Here is a 12,018-nt window from a genome sequence, read left to right as displayed (position 1 = left end):
CACACACACACACACACACACACACACACACACACACACAGAGAGAGAGAGAGAGAGAGAGAGAGAGAGAGAGAGAGAGAGAGAGAGAGAGAGAGAGAATGAGACCTACCGTGCAAAAGTTAAAAGATGTCAGCTTTATGCATAGACCATCCTTCTAGATCTTAAATTGTATTTGAGTAATTAGAATCATGTACATGTATTAGATATTCCATTATCGTATTTTGATATATACTGAAGGGAAAAAGAAACCCAGGGAAAATAATATGCGATAAATATTTATGTATATGAGAAAAGTAAGAAAATTGGTCAGAGGAGGATTTTAGTAACTGTCCATCAAATTTTGTGTTCAAAATTACTCAACCTTTATAAGTATGACATCGCGAAGGGAAAGCGGTAAAAGGTCAAAGCAGAAGGCAAATTGACGATGACAAGTTTGCCAACAAAATTTGTAATACAACTTGAAACTCCAGAAGTATACACATCGTTTAAGCTATTCACAGTCAATTTGAATTTCTTACAAACATGTAATGCATGACAGATAAAAAAAATGTGACTTTTGCATTGCCGAAGTTCGAAGAGGTCGTATCAGTCTCAAAGAGGAAATGGAAGGGTTTCCAACCAACTGTTAAGCGTTGACCAGTTTGTAAATACGCCAAGTAAAGACGGATCTATTCATCCTGCCAACCGCGTAATCGTCTTGTCACTACAACTGAAACACGTTTAGGAAAATAGGTAATAATATTCGTCACATTCACTTTAAAAAAAACCCCACAAGGAACCAATTGCGCGAGTCTGAAATGCCAACTTGTGACTTTACGTTCTTGTTCGTCTCACTCAAGCGTGTGTGCACTTTTACACGTATGATTATTTTTTAGCATGTTCAGTCCCATCCAAGGAAGCCAGAGTAGGTCAAGTATTTTTATTTGCAAAAATCATATTAACCCATTCAATTGTTCTCTGTACGGACTACCTTTGTTTCCAGTAGAACATCTTTGGGACTTACTGGACATAGGTTAAAAAGGCATCAGAATGCCCCAACTACTCTCGACCATCTAAGGACGGCTTTTCTTGAATAAAAGATCCTTAAGAGAATGATAAATGCACCTATGAACTCTACGCAAAGGAGAATTACAGCAGTGATGGATGTGCAATGAAGGCAGAGGAGATAATGACGAGTCTTTCGAATTCATTTTTGGGGGTACCGTTAAATGATTTTCAATAACTTGAATTTTTGGTCAGTATCAATTGAGATTTTCTTAACATTGATTTAAGATTGGTCAAAATGTTAGATAACAATAGTGGATAATACATTCCAAAAATTATCATTAAATCGCAACAAAATTTTTCTCTGCGTTTCTTTTCCATTCAGTATGAAAAAGAATTCAAAAGTAAATACTCTGAAAAATTCCAGCTTATTTTGCCTCAGCTTAAAAACTCTGGCCCAACTTTTACAAAACTTCATTTCATTACATTTGCACAAGACAGTGTAGAACTCTTTTTCACCAGATTTTAAGCAAGATGGTGAAATACTAATTGATCATTTCAATTCGCTTTTCAACAAATAAGTGTCTTAGAATTAACTGCCTATAAAAGCAATCATTCATATATATATTCAAGTATTCATTCTAAGCATACAGAACTTATCATATGGAAAAATGTCCTATGTTAAACAAGAATATATAAATGGCATGCCTAAGAAATTTATCAATCTACATTCTAAATTAATTTTCATTGCTTGATTGTCAAAGTTTCCTATGATGTATGTTTTGATAATTCACTTAAAACACCTTTATTGTTACAAAATTATTTTCAAATCTTTAGCATGAAATCTACACTAACATATCATATATCACTTTTTTATGTGAGGAATGCAATACCAAAAGGACTATACTAATATAATTCTTACAGGATTACGCATATATACAGAGATTATTCGAAACCCTCACCATCTGTCTTGATTTTGCAACATTTAATAAACAGGCTATCAAGTCTAATTTAGGATAGCAATCGACGACTTTGAATTACTTAGTTTGATATGCGCGTGCTAGGCTAACGTCATACACTCGACTACTTCCAAATATCTCAATATATACATATCAAAAAGGATTTAATTGTTCTTTATTTCAAACAAAAATAAGTGGGATTAATCAACATACAAGGCACATGTCACAAGAATGCAGATTGAACATATATGAACAAAAGCAAAACAATTAATATCCGTACGCACTTTGATCAGCGAGACAGCTATGACAACTGAATGAAGTTTGTACATAAAATGACGAATTTGATAATTTATTTTCCTTTAGAGAAGAATGCAAATACATGAACTCCTTTAATCGTTGTTACTCACCCTCAGTGTCTATTACAATAAAAGCGTGAAGATTAACAGTGATAAGTTTAAAATTCAGTACAATGTTTGACCATTGAGAACAGGCCGAACCCCTAGAAGCACCACTGGTTAGTTCAGCTACTTGTACTGATCAAGTAAACGGAGTAATCCAAAGACAAATAAAAACAATTGCCTTTGTATTTGTATAAAAATCAGTCAATAATTGATTCAATGACAGTTTGTATTTGAACATGAAAGACGATTTCCCTGTAACACCAACATATTTGTCGGTATCCTGCCTTACTTCAAAAATTGATCGTGTGCACACTATTGCGTAATTAAAAAACACTATATATAAGTGAAAAAAAAATATATTGTTAACGAAATAAAGTTCAAGGTATTCCATTATATCACAAATTTGCATGTACTGTTGTTATTATTTGCAATCAAAGACTTTATCTTATATTTGTTTGTTTTTTAACATCCCTTCGAGAATTTTTCACTCATATCGAAACGCCACCACTTGCCGTTAAAGGGCTGCAAATATAGACCTGTACTCGGCACTTTGAGCTTTGAGCAGTGAGGGATATTTTTCGTGACAGCACCTACTGTGAAATTGGGCTTCGGTTTATACGGCCTCATCCGAAAGATGGTCTCGTCCCGCAGTGGAATTCGAACCCGCGACATAAGGATCAATATCTTACTCCGCGACTCTAGACCAAACGTTCTAACCACTGCGCCATTTTATCTAATTACGTAAGAGAATATGAAACAGAAAATGCCAGAAATGTGATATCTTTTGTTTTGATTTAAACAGGATATAGCGGGTCACCCTATTAAAATATGGAGTTTAAGTGTTTCTCTGCGGTTTGTCAAATATTTCTTCCTCCTTGTCCTCTGTTGACAATAGTCGATTTTCATGCAATGGTCTTTTTGCATATACATACTGCTCTTAAAAAAATCTAGTGACAATAATACATAGATCAAGGCTATATGAAGAAAGCAATTAATTAAGAATCTTGAAAAATAATTTTAAAAAAGTCTCATTACAGTGTGTTCTAGTGTATATCGTGGTTGATAGTAATCATATACAAGCTCATCATGAAATGAATGTGTGCACTGTTGAATTTTGATATTCAAACCAATTAAATAGTCTGTTTAGTTAAAAAACCCCACTGCAAATGTAATTTTTTCTAGAGAACGTATACCATTATGAATATGACTCTCAACTAATGTACCGAGAAATAAATATCATAGTGATCAATGACATATACTTGACATATTTCCAAGTAAAGAGTTTGATATTTGAGCAAAACATAGATGATATTAAATGCAGTTTAAAGATCTATTAATGTTGCATGGAGAATAAATAAAACTTTTCTTTCATTTAATCACCTTTCCAAACAGGGAATCTTATATGAAAAAAAAAAAAACGGTAAAAGAGTTAGTTTTATTTTAGTTGGAAGGCATAAGTATATATGTGTTTATAAACTGAACATCATTCAGAGATTACATATTTTCAACAAAACAACTATCGCTAGAGTCTCAAAAAATAGCTAAAAGGTAAGTTGGAAGAAATGTTCACTCTTAAGAGTAATCAATACTCGAATTGTGTTCATTTTACAAGCTGATTGTCTAAAATTCAGTCAGTTATCATAAAAGACAAACAGAGATTTAAAAAAAAGAGATAAACCCGTCAGAAAGTGTTGCATTATGAATGAATGAATAAGTAATTTATTTCATTTAGCAACCATAACAATGCATCACTACAAACGTGAATTAAGAATATAAATATTTAAACCATTGGTCAATATAACTTATTTATTTTAATAACACCATTAGTTATTTTTCTTTTGTTTTATCCTTTCTTTTTTACATTTACAACTACTCTGATAAGAAATGTAATGTTTGATACATGTGAAGTTAAAAAATATATCATTACGCCCATGAGAAAAGGGTGCTTATGGCAATTTTTACACATTTTGATTTTTCATGGATTTTGATATAGCAAGGTTAGGAGTTGTCATATCTGAATTTTTGTGGTTCTACTCCAGCTCTAAGTACGGGTATGTTTTTTCTTCATTTATATCAATGATGCTTCAACAGCTAAATCATGACGTCATGTTACTTTTAAACCAACGCCAAGCTCTTTCGGAGTGAACCTGACTATGATTTTTTTTTATTGTAACGTTACTAATTATATATGTATGTATAGAACAACAATAAACTAGAAGCTACGGGTAGTGTAAAATATTTTTTCTAAATATAATCATGGTAAAGACAGAAAATGTGAAATGTAATAATTTACAAATATAGAACAATTTTAAGGACATTAAGTTCATATACTGTAGATACATTACAATTTGTGCAATATTCCACAAAATCTCAAACAAAAATTCGGAAGGACTTCTGTCTTGCATATGGTAATAAAATAATAATTATTTTAATTGAAACAGTTTACTCTTTTCACTCCCAGTATTGAACTTTTTTGATTATTTATTTATAAAACAGGCTGATTAAATGGGTTATAATTCACATGCCATAATTGATGTAGGAACAGTTTGAGGATTTCCAGTGGTGAGCTTATATGAGCTTATATATCGTTAATAAAGCGCGTTTTAAAAAAAATAATTGAACGAGTACAAAAAAGTTAAAAAGTTAAATTTGAGAGTTTCTGAAAATGAATAGGCACAGTTTACAAAAAAAAAAAAAAAAAAAAAAAAAAAAAAAAAAAAAAAAAAAGATTTCATTTATGTTTTTAAAAATTAAATTGTTTTGAAAATTTATCTTATATTAGAGTTTCACATTTCTTTATACATATTTTACATGTAGTAAATTGGATCCAGTGTAACCCCACCCCTTCCCTCTTTGTCTCTGTCTTATCAGTTTAAAAAACTTTAACGTTCATTCTGCTTTTAAAGTTATATTTTATTTTATATGGGAGTTTAAGTTTGTATTTAAATGCTTTCACAAATTTCGAAAGTGGAAGTGTGAAACAAAAATATCCAGGCAAAACAAAATTAAAAAAGAGATAAAATGAAATATGAAGATAATGAACAGTATTCAATCTCGAAAATCCAATGAACCGATACAAATTTGAAGCAGAGCAAACACGGACATCAAAATTCAGAGGTGGGATCAGGTGCCATGGAGGAGTGAGCATCCCCCGCCGACCTGTCACACCCGCTGAGTGCTCCTTGTCATGATCGGGTAATAACGGAGAAATCCGTAGACAATTCAGTGTATGAATGATGGCCTAACAATTAGTATGAAACAATTAGAATGAAAAACGTAAGTCAGCATTTGATTTAATGATAGGTTGTATGTGCTGACAAGGTCATTGTATCGACCGTAAAACTTGCGAAAAGATGACTTCATACGAGACTGTTGATATTCTTGTTCCATCAACTCGTTTGTCAATAGCTTGCCTCGTTTTAGAAATTATTCATACTTAGATCATGCTCTTGCTTACCTACTCAATCGAGAGACATAAACCCCATAAGCAGGGGATAAGGGTATATTGCTAAATAAGTAAGGGAAGTTGACGATTGAAAAATTGAAGTCATCACATTTTTCATAAAGCTTTGTTGTTAGGTTACCATTTACGTCTTTTCCTAGTAAAATATATAAATATGAAACAGATGTGTCAGAATCTGTGGTATCTTTTATTTCAAGCTCACTGGGATATATCGACATATGAATGAAAATAACTATTGTTTTTTGATAATACGTGGTCGATATATCGAAATGTCGAGTTGAAGACCACAGCAAGTGTTTTTCCTCTTCTCATGTAGAAGTTTTTGAATAAATTTTGCTGCATATGAATACAAAAATAGGTCTGCTAATAAGGGGACGCAATTGGTTCCCATGGGAATTCAAACAGATTGTTGGAAGACCTTATCTCCAAAAACTACATAGATATTGTCAATCAGAAACTCAAGCATCTTTTTAATATCAACTTCAGTGTACCTGTGTGTACAATCAGAGTGCTTTTTAACAAAATAAGTCTGTAAATGACCAATGACAAGGTAAGTATATATACGTGTTCCATTTTTATTGAAAAAGCAGCTGTTGATGATGTCAAAAAGCCTGGACTTCAATTTATCGTGGGGAATGGAAGAGAAATACACCACCACCACCACCCCCCCCCCCCAACCCCCCCCCCCCCCAAAAAAAAAGAGAGAAAAAACAAACAAAAACAAACAAAACAATTAAAGTTTAGCTGTACATAAAAAATATCTTACTCGTTAAATTTAATGTAAATTTAATGTAATTTATTACACTATGTCAATATTCATTTCCCATTTTGAAAAATTGGACACAAATCATACATGAAGATAAAAAAATCAAAGTCATCGAGATATCTCGCTTTGAAGAGGGTCCTTCAACTTTAGCAAGCCCCGTTGTATAATGTATCCTTCTGTTCTGCTTTCTCATTTTACTAATGACGCATAATTATGTGCATCCTGTACACTTGTATTGTTATGTAATGCTTCATAATAAATGTTGATCTCCGTTGATGTCTTCTCCTGATTCGGATGGTCAGTTGATGCCTTCCCTGTCTTCACATTAGCATACTCCGGAGTGGTACCAGTGGAGATGTCCTTTCTTTTTCGCCTTAATCTGCAATTGTTTTGATATTGATTTGACATTGATAATCATTTTAAATTTATAAATATTTTCTGTATAGATGGCAGAAATATTATGACTCAGGGAAAATTTTAGATACCTTAAAAAGTACATCGTAAGGAATCCGCAATGTATCAGAAGTGAAACTATGAGTGCAGTCAGCAAGCCATACACTTCTAAATTACATCCCTCAACAAGACGAGCATTTTTGTTCACTTAATAGAACAAACATTCAATAATTTTAAATACATAGTTCAAATGTACAAATTTCCTATCAAGCATGTGTTTGATGAAGGTAATAATATTCAAATCAAGCTCTCGAATACAAGTGTTCTATTTTTTTTTTCATTTCGATATTTTTTTTTGAAAAATTAATCGTCCAGTTAGATAAAAATAATGAAATCGACATTCCATAAGTACATGTAGGTATAGCTACTGGAAAATCAAAAATATATTTTTTTTCCCTACATGAACAGTTATATCTAAATCGTTATACATGTATGCGTGTAAAAGTATGTAACATTATGCTAGTGAATCGTTTAGGATATTTGTACTTTCCAATCCTTCAGAATCCCCTAAACAAAGAGCACAGCACCCATCACATAGGTCGGTTTGTTCATTGTAGGTAGAGGTCAATCCTTTGCATATTTCCGTACAGTTTGATTCACAGATACCTTCTGGACACTCTAAATAAATTGTGTGAAAAAAAAAAAAACTTCCCTTATTTTATTTAACACTGTTACCTATATCTAAGAACACATATGAATATAATATTCAAATATTTTGCTTTTCATAAATTAGTTTCATCTTTGTTGAAATTTATTTAATATGATTTTATGTGTAATTGATTATTGTAACTGAATTGGACATTTCAAATGTAGTCAATGATGAAACAGTTTTGCAAAATATTTACTTCGTGGAAACTAAGTTCTAAAGGTACACTAACTAAAGTCACATTTATTGCCAATATACCCCTCGGCGCAGCCTTTTGAGCATACACCAGTCACGTGATCACAATTTCCAATACCATCTTTACACTGACCACAAAGTTGAGTGCAGTTTTGACCAAATGTGCCACTTCCACATTCTTTAAATTTAAAAAGCCAATTAAGAAAGAAATTAAATAATACGATCGAAATATTATAACTTCTGACATAATAAATATGATATTAAAGAAGCATGCATCTTCGACTGAGATGAAATAAAATTTTTATCGATTAAGATTAAACAAAGTACAATTAATATATATTATGTAGAATTATTTCATATGCGATGGATATCATTCTATGAATAACATGAAAAAGTATTCTATGTGCTTAGAGTTGTTTAACATTTTCGGTCATAATGTTTTTTTTTTTTTTTTGTTTCTGTTTATTGTCTCAATTTCTGAATATTCGCAAAAACCCTAAATTATTTCTGTCCTTGTTTGATTATATAGGAAACATTAAGGTCATTAAAAACCTATAAAATATATGTGTTGATTTTTTCATGTGTATTATTTCATTTATCGGAAATATGTGACTTTTTTTCTAAATGCATGAGCAGATGTTTTCATATCTGGATTCTCTTTCTACAGATGGATCTCCTATTGTAAAAAATGTTCTAAAAATTCTCATATTTAACATGTTTTTTCCAAATACATTGCATGGTTGAGATCCGAGGTTAGCACGTATTAATTTGAAAATCTTTCTATAGTTGGATATGGTTGTATTGAAAACAATATTACATCACTCCTGATACTGTGATAGTTTCCTCTGAAAAAAGACTTTAAGACTAATATGATACTTAAATAAGGAACATGTATTCTTAGTGAAGAACTAGAATTCCTGGCCTTCAACTAATAAAGGTGAAAATAGAAATCAGCATCGATTTCAAAAATCCAGTAACATTACAAATCGTTAAGAGGTCAAAGCACAGACCACTGGAACTCCAGATGTGGGATCAGGTGCCTGGAAGAAGTAAGTCTGCTCTCGATCGGTCAAATCCATTGTGAGTCATCTGTCTCTAGTAGGTAAACGGAGCAATTTACACTTAAAATTTGTGTAAAACTAATGGTCTTGCAATTGGTATAAAACTTGTCAGTCAAAAGAAAATCTCAAATAATGTTCAGTCAGGATAATATAACATGCAGACATTTAATCATTAAGTGTTTTCACCCGTTATGGCGTCATGAGTTAAATATGACAAAAAAAAAAAAAAAAAAAAGGCGCAAATTTAACATTTCATCGATTTCGAAAGAAAATAGTGTATTTTATGTCAATAATTAATTGGAAAATATCGAGCAGAGACTCCATTTTTTGTAGACTGCATATATAGATATTGTTACTGAGGAACTCTAACATATTTTTAGCATCAACTTGTGGATGTAATCAGAATGTTTTAAGCAAGTAATTTTGTAAATGACCACAAGCGACATGAAAATTTCCGACTTCAAATTTTATTAAAGAAGCAGTTGTCTATGATGTCATGTAGGCTTGTGTTTAATTTATCTTGAGGAATATTTGGATAAAGTGTAGAAAATTCATACGTTTTGATGCTATTCATTTTGGTTTAAAATAAAAAAAAAAGTCTTTTAGAGGTTTTGAATCCACATTTGTTTTACACCACTTCTTGAATATGATTCAGCATAATACTTGTACGTCCAATGTTACTCCTATACAAGATTTTCTTTACTGTTACCATATTACACATACCAGATTGCAAGAAAAAAAATGAAATGAACACGTCCTTTTGATTATTGAAATATATATTTTTTCACAGAAATTAAAAAAAAAAAATAGAAAACCTACCAAATTCACATTGATTTCCATTGTACCCTGAAAAACATGTGCATGAAAAGGACACGCAATTATTTGTACACGTTCCATTTCCACAAGGATGGCCTCCACACATTCCAAGATTATCTGTAACAATGTTTTCAAATAGGAAAACTAGGTTTTAAAATATTATGCTTGAAAGCTGCAATTCTACATAATAAATCCCGCATGAGTTTTGGACATTAAAGATATTAAATAACAATTAAGATAATAGGTATAAAACATTTTTACATTAGAACAGTTTCGAAAAAAGCACAATGTCAAAAGCAAGATTTGGATTTATTATCCTGAAAATTACACCTTGTGAATAAAAACAAGACTGTCATGATTTACCTTCACATGTCATATTCCATCTAAGTGTCTTAATACGCCCAACGTGGGGGTCACCTCCAAGAAAGGAATTTGTTGCTTCTATTAAACATGATCTTTTATTGCAACATTTAATTTGAAGAGTTCTTGTAACATCTGCAGAAAATTCATTGGTAAAATATTCTCCAAACGTGAAACCCACATACTGTCCTTCAGGGCATTCAAGAACAGTTTGACTTCTCTCCTTCAGAGTTCCTATTAAAAGACTCATTGATGAAATATTACAGAAATACTGAATGCAACTTCAAATATACATATTTACATTAATGTTTTAAAGTCGCGAACCCTCTTCTAATACAATCATGGTATAGCACTTTGAGACAGCAAAATCAAATTTTTTACTCTAATTTTTCTTTGGTATTTGTGGAAAGATGAGAATAATATAATGTATACAAGATGTTCAGTTCTTCCAATCATGACGTGAAGTAAAACGCTTAGTAATGCATAAAATCAGTCTTTTTTTAAACATAAATCGACAATTAAAGATATGCTTACGTGGATGAAATGCCTTATGCATACAAACCCTAGAACCCTAGAGCTAAGTGATTTTTAACAACGTGATAAAAAGTAATGAATCAGATGTAGTATGATCATTGAATGACCAAACATGTAGGAGATATCTTTATGTTTCAGCTCAGTTACATGCGTCATTTGAGGATATACGATATATGTATATATATATATATATATATATATATATATATATATATATATATATATATAGGTATATGAGGTTGTTTGTGGGCACCGACCTTCTAAACAGGTTTGTGGGATCTCGCATTTCTACATTGAATAGCTATGTCATATTCATGATTTAAGCGTTATATATGGTCCTTATATAATATATAATATAATTTTTGAGATAAGATTAAAAATGTTGTATATCATTGTGGGTCATTATTTTCATATATATAGAGCATTGTGGGATAAAGTATATACATCGCACAATGCTCTATTTATGAATATTATGACCCACAATATTATCACATGCTATATATATCATGTCCTGGATTTTACAATGAAAGACATAAGAATTAATATTTGATATAAATAATATATATGTATATTTACATATGTACAAAATAGAATGAATCATTAAGAACAGTTTTTGGGGATTCAATATAAGATTGTACTATTACTTTTCAAGTATTTTGGGGTCATACTGCATATTAATGACTCACTGCGATATACGATTTATGAGATTCTGAACAAGATATTTTAGGGATATCCCCTCTCTCTCTATATATATATATCCCACAATCTCTTACATACACATATATATAGTGACAAAGATGATTTATCAAATAATGTCCATCCCACAATGTATTATTTATAATTTATTTATTCATTAAGCAATGTTAGATATTGAACGGCATATTTTATCTATACACCTACTTATCCAAGATTTTCTTATATACATATATATAGTGAACCACATTTAAGCATTGAATTCTTATTTTTGAAAGTAATTATACAGGTATAATCACTGCATTGATTCCATAATGTCCAATCCGTAACGTATTTTTATTGATTCAACATATAGGATAGCAGACTAATATTATGAGATTCTACACTACATATTTTATGCAATCGCCTGTCCCACAATTCGTTATATACATGTATATATATAGTGACCCACAAACAGCTATGATCACTATACGTTTATAACATAATGACCTTCCATTCGTGAATTATTTATTTAAACAATAAAGAGCTTATCAACCTTATATTATGAGATCTTAAAGACAATATCTTACGTATATGCTTACATATCCAAAAGTTCATTATAGACATATTTATATCGTGACCCACAACCAGGTATAATCACTATATTTATCCCAAAGTTCATTATATACATATATATACAGTGACCCA

General features: G+C 31.1%; 1 protein-coding gene across 1 annotated transcript; it reads right to left on the bottom strand.

Annotated features, from left to right (window-relative positions):
* Positions 1–6,546: 6,546 nt before the first annotated feature.
* Positions 6,547–10,333, bottom strand: LOC133194639 (uncharacterized). The gene is made up of 4 exons (XM_061330553.1): positions 10,108–10,333; positions 9,748–9,861; positions 7,059–7,173; positions 6,547–6,952 (listed from the first exon to the last, which is right to left on the bottom strand). The coding sequence occupies exons 1-4, from the start codon at positions 10,118–10,120 to the stop codon at positions 6,763–6,765; spliced, it is 432 nt and encodes a 143-aa protein (XP_061186537.1). The 5' UTR covers positions 10,121–10,333; the 3' UTR covers positions 6,547–6,762.
* Positions 10,334–12,018: the final 1,685 nt, after the last annotated feature.

This window comes from Saccostrea echinata, unplaced genomic scaffold (genome assembly GCF_033153115.1).
Source record: "Saccostrea echinata isolate AGI-Se365-2 ecotype Australia unplaced genomic scaffold, CSIRO_AGI_Sech_v1 ptg000029l, whole genome shotgun sequence".
NCBI lineage: Eukaryota > Metazoa > Mollusca > Bivalvia > Ostreida > Ostreidae > Saccostrea > Saccostrea echinata.
This window is presented reverse-complemented; position numbering and strand designations above follow the sequence as displayed.